At 42.5% G+C, this 19,544-nt stretch overlaps 1 protein-coding gene across 2 annotated transcripts in view; it reads right to left on the bottom strand.

Moving 5' to 3' along the window:
* UCHL3 (ubiquitin C-terminal hydrolase L3) overlaps window positions 1-19,544 on the bottom strand; it is a 118,077-nt gene that overhangs the window by 54,221 nt on the left and 44,312 nt on the right. For both annotated transcript variants that reach the window (XM_029603029.1, XM_029603030.1), the window contains one exon: window positions 17,719-17,875. In XM_029603029.1, the coding sequence (XP_029458889.1) occupies window positions 17,719-17,875 (157 nt within the window). The remainder of the gene's footprint in view (window positions 1-17,718; window positions 17,876-19,544) is intronic.

Here is a 19,544-nt window from a genome sequence, read left to right as displayed (position 1 = left end):
GTAGGCTTTATTATATGGTTTACATGTGTAATCAATATTAGGTAATCTGCTTCTGCTAGCATGACGTTTCTGTGTAGGGATCTGTAGCAGTCGGGAGGAGAAAGTCTGTGTGCATCCCCCACCCCTGACTAATCAAGATAATCTAGGTAACTGGAATCAAACGTTTCCAGGTATGGAGAGCAGGGGATTGTTTAATCCTTATTAATTTTAATTGTTGGTTGCTGTTTAATGTGTCTTTAAGATACGCTATTGGTGTTTCGGTGCTTTAAAAAAAAAACACCACAAAACTGCATATTTTTAATTATTGGATATTCTGTTCAGATTTATTGAAATATATATTTAATATGATTTTATTGTTTGATTTATGAGGAACGATGGTGGTGTTTTTCCATTGCTGCACTGCATAGTCAGAGTCTGGCTTCTTGTGGTTTTAAGTTCAGTTTTTATCTGCACATTTCTATTTTTACTTTATGATCCCTTATTCTATATTTAGTGAGGGTCTGTTTTATATTTGTGGCATTTAGATTTATTTCTTTTCAGATAATGGCATTATGTCTAAATGTCATTTAGGCGAACTGTCGATGTCTGGATTTTCAATGAAAAAATGTAGTTCAAAATTTACAACTGAATATGAACACAAGACTAGTAGGCTGTGTCAGAGCAGACCATGAAGCTGGGTAAAATCTTTACATATCGTGAAACTGATGTTTATGAAATCCGTCTGAAAGCGAATGCAGGTGCTGATTTCTCTGCTGCCAAAAGATGGGAAGATTTGAAGGTGATTATTTTAAATGACATATCAAGCCGAAGGCGCACACACGCACAATCACACACACACAATCGGGAAGTCTGCTGTGAATGCTCACAGAAAGTGCAGTTGATTGAGAAATTAGACAAGAAATACAGCAACTTAAAAGTGCAAAAGCTGACCAGGTAAAAGTTTTGATTGACAATGCTCTCTTGGCTATCAACATGAATGCTTCTATGCTTAAGGTGCAAAATATACACAGAGAAGTATCTCTCAGTCCCTGACAGTTGGCACAGTAAGAATTATGTTTTTGAGTTTGTTGAATATAGAAAATTTGTAGTTAAGAAAGATATCGTGAGCGAATTTCGCAGCGCAAATTTCCATACACTAGCAGTAGATGAGAGCACAGACATCAATTACAAAAATGCTGGTCTTATATGCCAAGTTTCGGCCACATGACAACAGTATTTACAAGACCATGTTTGCTGAAATGAAAAGTTACTACTTACTTGATAATTTCCTTTTCTTTAGTACAGATAGATGGATCCAGAACAAGTGGGTTAGGCACCTCTACCAGCAGATGGAGACGGAGCAAAGCTGACATCACAATATATATATACTCCTGCAGCGGCATCAGCCCGCCAACTGTGAACAAACTAGAAAAACTCAATTAACAGATAACCATTCCAGCACTCAGCCAACAGGAAAACACTGAGCTCAGACAAAGAACGTATTAACACTGGTCTAGGGACTGGAATAACACTTACTAATAACCCTTGGAACACGCAGTCATACAGGAGAACAATTGCCCAACCCGCCGGCAACCAAGGGTGGGAAGGTGGATCCTGCATATACTAAAGAAAAGGAAGTTATCAGGTAGTAGTAATTTTTCATTTCTTAAGAGTTTAGATAGGTGGATCCAGAGCAAGTGGGATGTACCAAAACTGTTCCGAAACAGGGCATAAGGCTGCCTGCGGTCCATTCACAACCATATGTGCAAAGGCTGTGTCCTCCTGGGCCTTGCACATCCAGACAAATATACCTGGAAAAGGTGTGTAAGGAGGACAGGTCAGCAAATGTTGATGAAAGACAACAATCTATCCTCTGCCCATGACACTGCCTGAGCTCTAGTGGAATGCACCCTAACCTGTCTAGGCAACAGCTGCTCAGCATCCACAAACGAGACTGACTCCCTCCTTAACCCAGTGAGTTATGGTAGCCTGTAAAGCCAGCTCACCCCGTTTATTTCCACCATGGAGCACAAACAGGAGGTTCGTCTTCCTGAGAGGTATAGAAACCTCCAGATACCTCACGATATGTCTCTAGATCCAAGGTCTGCAACAGGCAATATTCCTCCACATCTCTTTCCCTGTCGGGAGATGGCAGGGAAATAGATTCAAGTGAAAATCTAACCACTTTTGGCAAAAAAGGAAGGAAGGAACAGTATGCAGCTGTATTGACCCCAGAGTCACCAGAAGGAAAGTCTCCTGACAAAATTGTCACAAGAAATACCGTTTAAGGTCAGTAACTGCAAGGAAAGGTTATGCATCGGTCGAAACGCAGGGCCCACTAAAATCTAAAAATCAGATTAAGACTCCACAAGGGTACCAGTATCCACAAGGGAGGACAAAGATGTTTCACTCCTTTCAAGAAACGGGCCACATCTGGTTGAGCAGACAAGGGCCCACCGTTCACCTGACCCCTGAAACAGGTAAGAGCTGCTACTTAAACCTTTAAGGAATTAAGAGTCAACCCCCTTAATCTAATAGCACAAAAAGTCCAAAATGAGTGGGATCTTAACCGAATGAGGAACAATCCCTCGATATTCACACCAAGCCTCAAACCCTTGTCAAACCCGCATGTAAGCCAAGGAAGTGGAAAACTTCCTCGCTCGCAGCAAATGTGGTGATCACCATTGTAGAATATCCATGCTTTAGCAAGCAAGACCTCTCAAGGGCCATACCGTAAGATATAATTGAGCTGGATTTTTGTGAAGAAAAAAAAAGTGCCCTGCCATAGCAGATCCCTGTGTTCCGGAAGCCAGAGGGGGAAGCATACCAGAAGCCTTCGTAGATTTGCATACTATGGTCTCCTGGGCCAATCTGGTGCCACCAGAAGCACCATCCCCCCCCGTGACTCTCAATCTTCTGGATCACTCTGCCCTACATGGGCCACGGAAGGAAAGCATACAGCAGTTCACCCTTCGGCCACTCCAGCATAAGGGCATTGATTCCCAAGGACTTTGGATCTCTCCTACAACTGAAGAAACGAGAAACCTTTGCAATGTGAAAAGTCGTTAGTAGGTCCAGAAATGGAAGGCCCCAGCAATCCGCTATCAGCTGAAATGCCTCATTTGACAACTCCCATTCTCCTGGATCCAGACTGTCTGCTGAGAAAGTCTGCTCTTACACTGTCTTTTCCTGCAATGTGTGAGGCTGAGATCTCTTGAAAATGTACTTCCACCCATTCCATAAGCTGGGCTATTTCCTGCGAAACTTGCTGGCTCTTGGTTCCTCCCTGCCGATTGATGTAAGCCAGTCGTTACACTGTCAAACTTTATTCAAACTGCTCAACCCTGCAATTGGCTGCTGAACTGCAAGTTTGCCAACCGGACCACATGGGCTTCCTGAGGAAGGGATCATATGGTATGACCACAAGAGAGCGGGGCAACTTAAATTTTCTCTTTTCTCCTTCTAAAAGCTTTAAGCAATCCCCCAGTAGGGAGATACACATCTACCATGTGCTAGAATTGGAGAATACTGGCAGGCTGATGTCACTGCAGAAGTACATATACACCGTGATGTCAGTTTTGCTCTCTGTCTCCATCTGCTGGTAGACATGCATAACCTACTTGTTCTGGATCCACCTATCTAAATGCTAAGAAATTATATTTTTGACTACTTGATAGTAGTTCCATAGCAGCAGAAGCAGCAATAACTGCATTTTATGAAGGGAACACATTGAACAAGCAAAAAATGATTATTTTTGCGTCAGATGGTGCATCAGTTATGCTAGGCAAGAACAACGGTGTTGCTGCAATTTGTCATAGTATTCTACATCTGCTAGAACCACACTACATCGCTCATCAGGAAGATGTAGGTATAGAACATGCTTGCAAATACATATCTTTAATGGCAGACATTGAAACATTCATTATAACAGTTTACACATTGTTCAGTAGGTTATCTGTAAGGAAAGCAGAGTTTACTGAATTAGCTGAAGTGTTGGAACGTGAGTCTGTAACCTTTTAGACCAGAGCTTTCCAAAGTGTGTCGCGACACTTTACTGTGTCGCCTGAGGTGTGCCGGTGTGTCGCGCAAGCCCGGTGCACGTGACACACCGGCAAGTGCAGGGGCCGAGAACCCATGGCTCCGAGCCAGATATGGCTCTTTTGAGGGCTGCATCTGGCTTGCAGACAAGTATCGCCACACTTTCCGATGACCCAGCTGCTCCCCGGTCCTCCTCCGCCCGGGCGGAACGCGGCAGGACAGCTGGAGTCAGCGGCACCGGCGTGCTCTCTTCTTCCCGCCCCCCCCCCCCCCAGAAGAGGAAGTGGAGAGTATCGGGTGCGTGTGCGGCAAGAAGAGGCCACGCTAGTGCGCTCGGCATCGGCCCGAAGAAAAGGAGACTGCAGCGCGGCTCGGAGGAAAATGAAGAGGTTCAACCGCGGCCGATGGGACTCCGCCTCCGCGAGGGCTGAAAATGAAGAGGTTAGCGTTGGGAGGAGGCTGCTGCCGCGAGTTCCTGGGGTGGGGGAGAGAGAGAGAGAGTGAATGAGCGAGCAAGCATATATGTTTGCTCGCTCATTCACTCTCTCTCACGCCCACCCCCACCGCGGGAACTCGCGGAGCAGCAGCCTCCTCCCAACGCTAACCTCTTCATTTTCCTCCGAGCCGTGCTGTGTGTGTGTGCGTGTGTTTGTGTGTGTGTGTGAGAGATTGCATGTATGTGAATGATTGAGATCCTGTATATGTGAAAGAGAGTATGTCTGTGATTGAGAGCCTGCCTGTGAGAAAGAGAGAGCATGAATGTAAGTTTACCATTGGGAACCTGTATGTGTAAGTTTGTGATTGAAAACCTGTTTGTGTGAAAGAGTATGTGTGTATGATTGAAATCCTTTGTGTGTGAGAGAAATCATGTGTATGTATGATTAAGAGCCTGTGTGTATAAGTAAGAGAGAGATCATGTGTGTCTGTGTGTGATTGAGAGCTGGTTTAGGTAATGGAGCATGTGAGTATGTGATTGAGAGCCTGTGTTTAAATGAGAGAGAGAGAGAGCATGTGTGTCTTTGTGTGATTGAGAGCTGATTTAGGTGAGGGAGCATGTGAGTATGTGATTGAGAGCCTGTGTGTAAATGAGAGAAAGAGGACATGTTTGTAAGCATGTGAATGAGTCTGTGTGTGAGAGAAAAAGACAGCATGTGTGTGTGTGATTGAAAGCCTGTGTGTGTGTGTAAGCGTGAAAAGAGAGACAGCATGTGTGTAAATGTGTAATTAAGAGCCTATATAAGTGAGACAGAAAAAACATGTGTATATGTGAGTACTGAGAGCATGTGTGTATAGGTGTGTCATTGAGAGCCAGTGTGAGAGAGCGCTGGTATGTGACTGAGAGAGGAGAAAGTTCCAAGCAAACCACCCCGCCTCCTGCTAATTCAGAACAATCTCAGGACACCTGGATATCAAACGTTCCCAGGTATGCAGAGCAAAAAAATGTTTGTATCCTTATTATTTTTCATTACTGGGTCTTTGTGTCTGCTATTTTGAAATATTTTGTTGGTGTCTGGAAATGTTTTATATGAGTTTTTAATTATTGGATATTCCACTCATCAGCTGTTTCGAAATATGTTCTTTTTGTTAGTACAGTTTTACTGCTGATGATTTTATATTTCTTGATTTGTTTTATAAGGATGGGTGATGTTTCTTTTTTCCTTTGTTACACTGCATACAGAGACTCTGGCTTGTTGCAGTTTCCAATTCAGTTTTTTCTGCATGCTTCTTGTTATGCGTTTTGGTCTCTTTATTCTATGATTTTGGTCTCTTTATTCTATGATTCAGGTGAGGTTTTCTGCTGGCGTGTAGTTTCTGTGTAGGACTCTATAGCAGCCTGACTTGGTCCGTTTTCCTAATAGGAGATGTGTTGGTGTCTTAAGGCCTGGTGTAATATTTTCAGAGACTTATTGTACTTTAAAAGTGTGATCTTACATAAAATGCACACATTTACTTGTATTTAGTTTTAAACATATTGTATGGCTCTCATGGAATTACATTTTAAAATATGTGGCGTTTATGGCTCTCTCAGCCAAAAAGGTTCCTGACCCCTGGGCAAGTGGGAGCCAATGCGGCCGCCGGTGGACCTCATCCCACTGGCGGCTGAGCAGTAAAGAATCGCTGTGCTGTGTGCCGCGGACACACAGCAGGAAGATCGGCATGGCCGTGGTGGAGCTCACCTCACCACGGCCTGAAGAACAAGGTCACGTCGAAACGTGCAGATGCTCCGCCTCCTTCCTGCCCACGCGGCCCCGGAAGGAAAATGTTGCCGGAGCCGCACGGGCAGAAAGGGGGAGGAGCATCAGCCGCGTGCAGAAGAGGAGCAGCGTCGTTACAGCGTGTGAGAAGAGGAGAAGGCCCCCACCGCGGATCGGTCCGAAAAGATCAGGGCCGCTGCAGAGCCCGTCCTGCAGCGACCCGTGAAGAGGAGGCCCAGAAGTAAGAGAGAGGCTGAGGGCCCGTAGAGTGTGTGCATGTATGAGGTGCGTTGAGAGATTGGGTGTGGGAGTGAGGACCTGAATGTTTGCAGAGACAGCATGTGATAGTGAGAGCCTGTGCTTGAGCAAGACAGCATGAGGGAGTGAAAGAGAGCCTGGGTGTGTGAGAGTCAGACAGCATTTGCAAGAGAGAGAGAGAGCATATGAGAGAGAGAGAGAGAGAGAGAGAGAGAGAGAGAGAGAGAGCGCATATGAGAGAGCGAGAGCGAGAGAGAGAAAGCATATGAGAATGAGAACCTGACAATGTTTGAGGGAAGAAGACAGATGGAGAGAAAAGAAATAGAAAAAAAGACAATATGAAAGGAATTGGCAAAAAAATAAGAAAGGGGAGGTGGAACAAAAAAGCCTGTGACCAACCGATTAGAAAACTAAGTTCAGACAGCAAAGGTAAAAAAAAAAAAGAAATAAATTACTTTTTACTGATTGGCACATGTAATCTTTGGTAATGTGCAAGAGTAGCACTTTCTCTATGCGGATCTCACAATGTACGAGATCAACATGGAGGAAGTGGAAACCCACGGGGCCTGCACAGAGGAGGCAGCAGAATGGGCTTCAGTGCCAATAGCAGCAATCAGCGCCTCCCCAATAGCCATGCGGCATCAGTGACAGTGGCAGCAGAGGAATGAGAGGGGCTCTGAGGTTGCTGGCAAAAGAAAGAGAGGGGGTCTGCCTTTAGTGTGCATGTGTATGAATGGGAGTCTGCCTAGGGGTGTATGTGTGTGAATGCATGGGTGCCTGCCTGAGGGTGTGTCTGTGTATGAGAATGTATGGGTGTCTTCCTGGGTTTGTATTTGTGAGAATAGGTGCCCGCCAGTGTGTGTGTGAGAATGAATTGGTGCCTGCCTGGGGGTCTGTGTGTGTGAGAATGAATGTGTGCATGCCTGGGGGATGGTGAGGGAGTGGTGTGAAAATGAATGGGAGCCTGCCTGGGGGTCAGTTTCAGTGTGTGAGAATGACTGGAAGCTTGCCTGGGTGTGTGTGTTTGTGTGTACGTGAGGGAGCCAGAGGGAGTGTGTATGAGAAAATCCAGGGGAGTAAGAGTTTGTGTGGGGGGGGGTGTGTGTGGAGGGGGAGAGAGTGTCTTAGAGCGCGAGAGGTTATGGTGGGTATAAAAGCATGAATGTGTATGTATGTGACAGTGTATGTGTGAGAGAGAATGGACATGTGAGTCTGTGTGAGAGAGGATAACCTCCTAATCCTGGACAATATCAGGGTGACTGGAAATCAAGAGCTCCCACGTATGGACAGCAGGGGCTTTTTAAAATCCTTATTAGTTTTAATTATTGGGTGTTATTTGATATATGTGCTGTTTTGAAATATTTTATTGGTGTTTGGGAAATTGTAAAAAATGTATGATTTTAATTAGAAATTCTATTTATCAGTAGTTTTAAAATATTCTTTTATTAGTATGGTTTTACTATTATAACTGATGCTTTGTTTCTTGATTTTGTTTTATGAGGAATGGTGGTTCTATTTTTCCATTGTTAATACACAGAGTCTGGCTTCTTGGAGTTTCCATTTCAGTTTTTGTCTAATTTGTGCTCCTTTATTTTGTATTCTGTATTTGGTGAGGGTCTGTCTCTGCTCTGTGTGTGTGACCATTATGAGAGATTCTGCTAGCATAGGGATCTATAGCAATCTGGTTTGTTTTGTTTCCTCAGTAGGTGGTGTATTGGTATTCTAGGACCCAGTGTAATATTTACCCTTGCTTTTTCACAGGTAGGGTTATTGTTGTTTGAGTCCTTGGTGTTATTACTGTTATGTTACAATGGGATTGCAGTATAGATTTTGAGTGTCTTTTTTACGAGGTTTTATTTTAGTTCACAATGTGCCTGGCAGTGGAAGGTGTTTGTGCTGCTGTTACTGTGAGGTGACACCAGAATTTGAAAATATCTTTCAGTATGATGAGCTGTAAGGGAAACATTCAAGCTCCATTGTTTGGGGGAATTTCAGTGGATGCACAGAGTTACAGAACTGGAGGTGCAGGATTTATATTGACATTCTGTCCCTTACTATAAATTCCAGACTTCACTCTCTCATAGCCATATATAATTAGTTGAATGAGGCTATCAATTTTACAGTGTGAAACTGGCCAGCTTTTTAAAATTACGCAGAAGACCCTTTGGACTTTATTAACACCAAATATTCAAAAGTTGTGTTCATCCCATCAAGCTCATATATCTCATTAAAGAGGTAAATTGAATAACACAATAACTTTGTTTTATTATTGTTATTCATAAATTATAACAATAACATTAATCTTGGAATATTATATATTTTTAATATAAATGAAAGGTTTTCACAAGATAGGTTGTGTCGTGAAACATTTTATTATGTATATATTTAAGGAAACATACATAGTCGAAATACATTTCGTTCGTTTAACCTTTAACCTCTGGTTTGCTAGTAGACTGAATTACTGTGTCCCGAAATTATGTTTGACTAAAAAGTGTGTCACCAACATGAAAAGTTTGGAAAGCTCTGTTTTAGACCTTTGAATGAAGGTGGCTGTTACAACACTGTTTTACAAGCACTGATGAGAAACAAAAGTTTTGGATGAATATTGTCAGGAGCAGGTACATCGGGTTAATGATCTAGTCAAATACTGTATGAAAGAATTAAGAGAGACTTGCTGTTTTGAACTTCATTGCTTGTTTCTGATGAAGTTGTTGGTGAATTGGCTGAATTATGCATGTTACTGCAAGGAAGAAATCTTACAAACTGAAATGCCTCGATGGTTGTAAGAGCAAAGATCACTAAGTTCCATGCCCAGTACCTTGGTAGAAATCTGCACTGGAATGAAGAGGTTGCTAAGATGATCACCAATGACAAGATGATCTACATTAGTTCCATCCTAAGATTCATCGAACGTCTTATGTTTGCATCTAGAAGCTTGTTTCCCTGAGAGCGAGTTGATGCAATGGGGAGTCTTTCAGATGTCAGTGTTAATCAACTTTGGTCAAGAGCTTGCAGTACTGATTTCCAGATATGCAGCATTCTTGAATAACTGATGTTAAATAGAAAATTATGCATGAATACAGTGACGTCAGATTTGTGATTACAGAAAAGATGAAATGTGGTTTGATGAAGATGATTTAATTTGTATTAAATAAGGAATAATTTGGTGACCTTGCACATCTGTTGGATATATGTGCCATATTTTTTGCAACAACCGCAGAATGTGAATGCAGATTCAGCCTGAACACCACTATAAAAAACAGTCTCAAAATTGGCTGGAAGAATTACATTTATTTTATTTATTTATTTATTTGAGTTTTTTCTATACCGGCATTCACGGAGTTCGTATCATGTCGGTTTACATAAAACAAGGGGTGATCAATAAATTATAAACGTACTTAACTATAACATGAGTATACATTTACAAAATATAACAAATTATAACAAGTGCGCAGAAAAAGCAGTTACAATAAAACAAGGATGGTTCTAACTGGGAGTAGAAGAAGAGGATGATAGAAGTTTAACAAGAAGTTTAACAAGAAGTAGAACGTGCAGTGGTTGGTAAGTCTGTATCAGTTTATTGGGTGATAATCAGTCTTGCTGTATTTGGCAGTCGAGCATCAGTCAGGGTCCGGAAAGGCTTTCATGAACAGCCATGTCTTAAGTCTCTTTCTGAAGGTTGGAAGACATGGTTCCTGTCGTAATTCTAAGGGTATTGAGTTCCATAGTGGGGGACCTGCTCGTTTGACATGTTTGACATGTTTGTGAGGATAAAGTCATATCAAAGTGACAGACAACCAATCAATCTTGACTGTGTACTGTATAAACCATGGCTGTCACTGAAAGACAGATGCCAGAAATGATTAAACAATTACTATTTACAAGAGTCGAAGTGGTATTTAAATTGCAGTTGATAGATATTTGAAAATTTGTGATGTTCAGTGACATTGATAAAACTGTTGAAGTCGACTCAGTTGAAAATGTGAACTGCAACGTGGCAAATAAAAATTTGGTAAAACTGTCTGAAATTTATTAAATTAGGCCTAGTGTAATTAAAAACACTTCAACATTGTAGAGTACCTCATGAGAACATTTCTTTGTGCATCTTGCACAATGGAGAAATTGCTTACCTGATAATTTTGTTTTCCTTAGTGTAGACAGATGGAGTCAGGACAAATGGGTTATATGCTCCCCTGCTAGCAGATGGAAACTGAGTCTGGTTTCAAAGCTGACGTCATCTTAGATACACCCCTGCAGTGGCCTCAGCTCTTCAGTATTCTCTTCAAAAGCCATTGTGGACATACTATTAAAAAACTTGATTAAAAACAGTTAACCATAACTGTACTCAACCAAATGCTGAATCCCAGCAAGATTATAGATGCCCTGATCTAGGGATTGGGCGACGGCTTACCCATAACCTCTTGGAATTGAGATTCACCTCGTGGGCGATTCCTTGGCACAGTCCTGTCTACACTTAGGAAAACAAAATTATCAGGTAAATTTCTCCATTTCCTAGCATGTAGCCAGATGGACTCTGGACTAATGGGATGTACAAAAGCTACAAAAGCTGCGGTAGGTGCTGCTGAATTTCCTTTCCCATGGCAGACCCAGACCTGGGATTACTCAGATTCGGGGTGCTACCAGTTAAGTTAGTGACTGACCCACTCTCTGAATGGGAGGAGCAGGTCTTAGAAAAGTTCTGGAAGGCCAACTCTCCCCGGGCCTCCTCACAGTGCTGACATAGGTAAGAATCAAGGTTAGACTGAATAGCCCCAATATGGCTATTCAGTCTAACCAGAGGGAACGGTGCTTATGTTTCCGTGCTGCCAGAGCTATTAGGTATGGTAACTGCGTGCTCAGCTGGCTAGCGCTTGAAATTGTGTGCATGCAGATTTTGAGCACCTCTGCAATCATGGTGAGGTGCCTTGTGCGCCCTTTACCTAAATTCTGCACCTGAGGAGTGTGCGTACGGATGAGCACAATGGAGCAAAAGTATGAGTGTTGCTATGTGCACAGAGCGTGCGCAGAGCTGGCACGCGCTGCACATACTGACGCTCTATGGTGGGCAATGGAGACGCACACAGCTGCGCGCAAGATGGTGCTGCTGTAGCCTAGCATGCAATGTGCCCACAGAGCCTGAAGCGGAGCCTAGCTCAACCCGTTCGGAAGCCCATTTCCCCTTACCCCAATGGGATCAGTAACAGTTTGTACAGCACTCCGAGCACGGAGACTGGAGGAGGACTTACCAAAGCCCCTCCAATGTCTCTGAATCAGAAGGAATACTCTTCTCTCTTTACTTACCTGGGCTCAGCACTTACCAGCTGAGTACAGAGACCATCTCCGGCTGCGGGGGGAAGAGGGCTTTGGCTGTCACTGCCTCACTCTGCTTCTTGCACCCGCTGCCTTTCAGCTGCTTCAACAGCAAAGTCCACACCAGGAACCGGCTACCGGACCAAGGCACACCTCTGAGGGATCTCAGAAAATGCCTCAGGAATTCTCAACTGGGGGAGGGAGCTTTTAGGTATCACCGCAGGAGAGCGGGGCTCAATCTTTCTCCAATTCAAAAGTAAAAATGTCTTCTTCTAAAGAGTACGGCGATCCAGATAAGAAAAGCACGTCCACATCTGCTAGGAGACAGAGATACTGAAGAGCTGAGGTCACTGCAGGGGTGTATCTAAGGTGACATCAGCATTGAAACTTGACTCAGTCTCAATCTGCTAGCAGGGAAGCATATAACCCATTGGCCCTGAATCCATCTAGCTACATGCTAGGAAACAGCTTTTTGACGCTGCTCAGGCTAATGGGTTATTTGCACACTAGGAAAAAAAGATTATAGGGAACATTCAAAGCAGGGTTATAAGCAAACAGCAGAATAACTTGGATAGTGACAGAAATGGAGTCTGTTTTTATATACAGTCAATAATGGGATCGCCAATCTCTCAGATAAGCCCAAGTGATAAAGTGACCCTCTCTGCTCCAGGTTTGGCTGGAAGATCAAACGTGGCTCTTTGCAGGTTTATGAAAGTATGTCTGAGAACAGAGTAAAGCACGGTACTAAAGGCTCCAACTGACTTTTCCACTGGTTCTGCAATCTGTTTACACAGTACTTTATCACAGCATCTGTCACGTTATCGATACTCAAATAAAGCTATAAACATGGGCATATCATAGCAAGAAATTAAAAAAACACAAAAACAAAAAGTGTGTACTGATTTTTGGCTTCCCCCCCCCCCCACCCCACAATATTCTTCACAGAAAACATTCTATTAAAATTAAAGAAGTGAGATGGCAGGTGGTCAGAATTCTCTTGAAACGGTCCTTTACAACTCAGCCAGTGCAGTATCACCCGTAATACACAGCACTACAGGGGCCATAAAGGAGGAAAAGAGCTTCTCTTCTCAGGAAGTTTCTACAAAATGAAGGCCTCAGCATGCTGCACGGGTTTCCAGCCCTAGCTGGGCCTGTTGTGTGTGTGTGTGTGTGTGTGACACAATCCCTCAACAGGCAATGGGAATGGTCCGAGAGGGACCAGAGGACAACCAGAGCCAAGCCCTAGAATAAAAACTTTGGTAAACAATTACACCCGCCTTCTGAGGGTGAACAATGTTGCGTTACTAGTGCAAGGCACCCCTGAAAACGTTTCAGCTCAGCTGACTTCAAAGTCAGCTAGATTACAGGAGAACTTTCTATGTAGATCTACAAAGAAACAATTGTGGAATCTTTTGCTAGGCGGTACAATCAAGGATAAGAAATTAAATCTATGACAGGAAAAAAAAACTGTCTGGTCAGGAAATAGAAGTGCAAGACCCATAAATCAAGTAAGATGTTGCTCTTTCAAGCCTAGTTCTTCCCATTACACCCTATAACCTCCTCCCTACCCTCATCCTTCTGTAAAATTGGCTTCCTTATTATTGCAAACCAAGCAATAATCCTTCTGGTCACCAAACAAGAGAGAAACAGGTTAGGGCGCTTCCTCCTGAAGAAGAGTCAATTGAGGGGATAAAACAGATATCTATAAACTCATGAGTGGTATGGGAATGGATAAATAGGGAATGGTTATTTACTCTTTAGACTAGTACTAGGAGACACTCCATGAAGATAACAGGTAGCACTTTAAACAAAGCAGAGAAAGTATTTGTTGCCAGAGGATGTGGTGAAAGCAGTTAGTGTAGCTGGGTTTAAGCAGAATCCAGACAAATTCCTGGAGAAATCCATAAACCACTATTAGCCAGGCAAACTTGTGGAAAGTCAATGTTTATCCTGGTTATGAGCAAGGAGGATTGAATCTATTCTTAGGGATCTGCCGGGTACTTGTGACCTGGCCACTGTTGATAACAGGATGCTGGGATCGATGGATCAATAAAGCCCCTCATGAAAGACTAAGAAAACTAAAAAGTCAAGGGATAAGAGGAGATGTCCTTTCACGGATTGCAAACCGGTTAAAAGATGAGAAAAAGTAGGACTAAATGGTCTGTTTTCACAGGGGAAAAACAAACAGAGTGCCTCAGGGATCTGTACTTGGACTGGTGCTTTTTAATATATTTATAGGATAGGGATGTTGCAGAGAGACTAAGTGAATTCTTTGCCTCTGTTTACTGACGAGGATGTTGGGAAGATACCGGTTCCAGTAATGGTTCAGATGAACTGAACCAAATCACTGTGAACTTGGAAGATGTAGAAGGCCAGATTGACAAACTAAAAAGAGTAGCAAATCACCTGAACCAGATGGTATGCACCCCAGGGTTCTGAAGTTACTCAAAAATGACATTTTCAGATCTATTAGTTAAAATTTGTAACCTATCAATAAAATCATACATTGTATCTGAAGACTGGAGAGTGGCCAATATAATCCCAATACTTAAAAAAGGCTCCAGGGGCGATCCAGGAAACTATAGACCAGTGAGCCTGATGACAGTGCCAGGAAAAATAGTGGAAACTATTCTAAAGATCAAAATCACAGAGCAAATAGAAAGAAATGGTTTAGTGGAACACAGCTGCCTTGGGTAAATCGATTCTAAGTCTTACCTCACAAATCGGCTTCATTTTTTTGAAGGGGTTAATAAACATGTGGATAAAGGGGAGTCAGTAGATACGGTGTATTTTCAGAAGGCATTTGACACTCAAGTCACTCATGAGAGGCTTCTAAGGAAACTAAAGAGTCACAGGATAGGAGGCGGCATCCTTTCATAAATTACAAACTGGTTGAAAGACAGGAAAGAGAAAGTAGGATTAAATGGTCAATTTTCTCAGTGGAAAAGGGTAAACAGTGGAGTGCCTCAGGGATCTGAACTTGGACCTGTGCTTTTCAATATATTTATAAATGATCTGTAAAGGAATATATCGAGTGAAATTATCAAATCTGCAATTTCAAAATTATTCAGAGTAGTTAAATCTCAAGCAGATTGTGATAAATTGCAGGAGGCCCTTGCGAGACTGGAAGATTGGGCATCCAAATGGCAGATGAAATTTAATGTGGACAAGTGCAAGGTGATGCATATAGGGAAAAAATAATCTATATGCTGTAGTTACACGATGTTAGGTTCAATATTAGGAGCTACCACCCAGGAAAAAGATCTAGCGTCATAATGGATAATACATTGAAACTGTCGGCTCAGTGTACTGCAGCAGTCAAAAAAAAGCAAACAATGTTAGGAAATTAGGAAGGGAATGGGGCATCAAATGGAAAATGTCATAATACCTCTGTATTGCTCCATGGTGAGACCGCACCTTGAATGCTATGTACAATTCTGGTCGCCGCATCTCAAAAAAGATATAGTTGCGATGGAGAAGGTACAGAGAAGGGCAACCAAAATGATAAAAGGGGATGGACAGGTCCCCTATGAGGAAAGGTTTTAAGGTTCAGCTTGAAGAAGAAACAGCAGGGGTGGGGGAGAGATATGACAGAGGTCTAAAACAGGTAAATGTTAATCTGTTATTTACTCTTTTGCATAATAGAAGGACTGGAGGCACTCCATGAAGTTAACAAGTAGCACATTTAAAACTAATCAGAGAAAATTATTTTTCATTCAACACATAATTAAGCTCTGAATTTGTTGCCATAGGATGTGGTTAGTGCAGTTAGTGTACATGGGTTTAAAAAAGGTTTGGATAAGTTCATGGAGAAATCTATTAACTGCTATTAATAAAGTTGACTTAGGGAATATCCACTGCTATTACTGGCATCAGTAGCATGGGATCTACTTAGTGTTTGGGTACTTGCCAGGTACTTGTAGTCTGGATTGGCAACTGTTGTAAACAGGATACTGGCCTTAATGGACCCTTGGTCTGACCCAGTGTGTCAATTTCTTATGTTCTTATAAATGATTGGGAAAGGGATACGATAAGTGAGGTGATCAAATTTGAGGGTCACACAAAATTATGTGGAGTAGTTAAATCACATGTGGATTGTGATACATTGCAGGAGGATCTTGTGAGACTGGAAGATTGGGCTTCCAAATAGCAGATGAAATTTAAATGTTGACAAATGCAAGGTGATGCATAAAATAGGGAAAACAGCCCTTACTAGAACTTAACATTGTATAAATTACATCTTAGGAGTTACCAGCCAGGAAAAAGATCTAGGTATTATAGTGGATAATACATTGAAATCATCAGGTCAGTGTGCTGTGGCAATCAAAAAAAAACAAACAGAATATTAGGAATTATTAGGAAGGGAATGGAAAATAAAATGTAGGATGTCATAATGCCTCTGAATTGCTCCATGGTGAGACCGCACCTTGAATACTGTATGCAATTCTGCTCACCGCATCTCAAAAAAAAGTTGCAGTGGAGAAGGTACAGAGAAGGACAACCAAAATAAGGGGCATGGAACGGCTGCACTAAGAGGAAAGGCTAAAGAAGTTCAGGGTGCTCAGCTTGGAGAAGAGATGACTGAGGGTGGATATGATAGAAGTCTACAAAATCATGAAAGGACTTGAACAAGTTAATGTAAATCAGTTATTTACTCTCTCAGACAATAAGACAAGGCGGCATTCCATGAAGTTAGCAAGTAGCTCATTTAAAACAAATTGAAGAAAATTATTTTTTCACTCAGTACATAGTTAAACTCTGGCATTCATTGCCAGAGATGTGGTTCAGCAGTTAAGTGTAACTGGATTTAAAAAAGCTTTGGATAAGTTCCTAGAGGAAAATTCCATAAACTGCTATTAATCAGTAAGGAATAGTAGCTTAAGATCTATTTAAAGTTTGGGTACATGCCAGGTACTTGTGACTTGGATTGGCCACTGTTGGCAACAGAATGCTGGGCTTGATGAACCCTTGGTCTGACCCAGTATGGCAGATCTTATGTTCGGTCTGACTCAGTGTGACAATTATGGTTTTATAAATAACGTAGCCTAGAAAAGAAGCAGGATGGTGCCCACACCAGCATGATAATACTTTGTTTTCCTAACAAACATGAATAATTTGAAGATAGTCTCTCTGAGTGCCAGTCAGTAGCAGTATAAAAGTTACAGAATCTGGCAGGATTTCCGGAAAAAAAAAATGTTCTCCCCTTTTCTTCTTTCCCCAGACACGAGTGTCAAAGTTTCATAGCATGGATATCAAGAACATGGCTGACAGTCCACCCTGGTAAATACATTTTAGTATGAAACACTGCCAATATTAGAGTGAAACAAATCCCTGCTACAGCCTGCCTTACCTTCAGATGACACAGTAAAATAAAAATATAACCAGGAAACCTCATAGGGATTTTGTGGAACAGAATTAAGATATTCCTCCCCTTTCCCCAGGTGCTGATCTAGCCAACTCCTCCCTCTCCTCTCCCCATTGGACACCATCCAGGGGCCCACTCCCCCAGTAACTGCTCCCCAATGTCACACAACCCTTGCACTGACAGCATGCAACATACTTTGCCCCGCTCCGAGTTCTACCACAGTACTACCAGCCCTTAGGATTGGCATTTTAATTGTTTGTAGCTTCCATGCACTTAATTCTTGTATTTCAGAGCTCCCAGCTGATTCTCTTCAGAATATTAAGTTTAAAAAGAAAACACAAGTTTCACGTTTCTCTTCCGGGCAACCATGAAGTTAATCTAGCCAAATCCATCTGCAAGAGGGGTTAAGACTTGTCACCCATCTCCCTAATCCAGAAGGAGAGAACAGAAGCACCAGAGGACACCATACAGCAAGTAGGGAGTTCTCCCAGCAAAGAAAGGGTCAGAGCGCCACCTACTGGATACACACACATATATAAAATCTCATTTAAAAAAGGGAAAAGTAGTGTTTACCGAAACTCAACTTGTCTGTGTTATTTGCGACAGCGTGAATGAGGCCGACTGTACCGCAGGCATTGCTGATCGTCTGCTTCATGAAGTACACCGACGCGCCGACTTCCTGTCCCTCTGCTTTAATTTTCTCCTCCTCTTCTGCGCGGAATAATTTGTACTGAATAGAAAAAGGAGGAAAAATAAATAAAAGGGAAGAAGATCATGGGACACAGATTCAACCCCTCCTTTCCGTCTCCTCGACTCTAGGCTCACCACCTTCCATTCTAGAAACTCACAAACTGTCCAAAAGCTCTCCAGACCTTCTAGTCCGTCCTTCATGCATAATCTACAAAGGGAGCTCAGTGGTCCTGGAGGCTCCTGTATATCCTCACCTTTGGATCGCAGTGCAATCTGTATGAGCAGTATATTTCTAAACACAAATTTGGAGCTGCATCCATAAGCTTTCTGGGAAAACACTTTTGGCTTCTAGCTTTTATATAGATACACCCTATCCTGAAAATAATTTTGCTGTAAGTTGAATGATTAAGGAGATAATGTGCACACAAACTGAGCAAATATAGAAGCAATTTACTTTTTTTTAGGCAAAAATCAGTTTAAAGATAATCTGCAAAGAATGCATTCTTTATAAACCATGTTCTTGGTTTATAAGGAATGAACTGGAAAAGACATGGAGATAATTCTGTGCATGCTATTCTCTCTGCACAGAGAAACTGGATACTCAAGTAGTGGTTATAGTAAATACTTCATGCTTATTTTTATAGTGCTACTGACTTACACAGCATTGTACAATAGTGATCAGTATTTAAGTACAAATACGTCCCTGCACCAAGGCAGAGTCATAAAATGGGGGCATAGTCTTCCTGAACTGGTACGTCATGTTCTCTCTTGCCATGTTTAAATCCCATCTAAAGATACAACTTTTTGAAGCTGCTTTTAAATCTTAGGCCTGATTATCTGCTTTTAGCCTCTTACTTTAACCATAGTCTTACTTTGTGAAATGGCCGAAGTCTCATCCTATATGTTTGTCTTATATTGTAAGCTCTATTGAGCAAGAACTGTCTATTTTTTGTGTGTTTTGCACAGTGCTGTGTATGTCGTGTAGTGCTATAGAAAAGCAGAGTTGCTTGCCTGTAACAGGTGTTCTCCCTAGGACAGCAGGATGTTAGTCCAGCACGGAAAACTTGGCAAAGTTTCTAGAACTTTGACTAAGCACACTGAGCATGCCCAGCATGCCACTGTCCATGCATCCACACAGGTTCGATCTTCAGTCTCATAACATAGAATTTATGAAAAAATAAAATAAACGTAGGAGAAACCCAACTCTGCGGGGTGGTGGGAGGGTTTCCTGAGGACTAACATCCTGCTCTCCTAGGAGAACACCTGTTACAGGTAAGCAACTCTTTCTCCTAGGACAAGCAGGACGAGGAGAAAGTGACACACAGCACTTACAGGTCGATACAGTTATGCCGCGTTAGAAAGAGTGCGGCAGTGCAGGGCGCACCCTCGTTCCCCGCACGCACAGTTCTCTTCACATATCGCTCGATACTCTATTCAAATTGCTTGCAAATGCAAGCCGCGTCTGCGAAGCGTTAGGCCCGCGCAACCCATTTTACTGTATAGGCGCTTAATACAGCGCCTATACAGTATCCTGGGTGCGCTGGTACCTGTCATGTCAAATGTCATTTCAACTGACATTTGAAATGACAGGTACCAGGAAGTGGATGGTTTCCCCCCTCCCGAAGCAAGGCGGGAGGGGGGAAACCATCAAAACTAAAACAATTTCGGTGCTCAAGGCATGACGTCACGACGCTTGACGTCATGGCATG

Source organism: Rhinatrema bivittatum, chromosome 5, assembly GCF_901001135.1.
Source record: "Rhinatrema bivittatum chromosome 5, aRhiBiv1.1, whole genome shotgun sequence".
Taxonomy (NCBI): domain Eukaryota; kingdom Metazoa; phylum Chordata; class Amphibia; order Gymnophiona; family Rhinatrematidae; genus Rhinatrema; species Rhinatrema bivittatum.
This window is presented reverse-complemented; position numbering and strand designations above follow the sequence as displayed.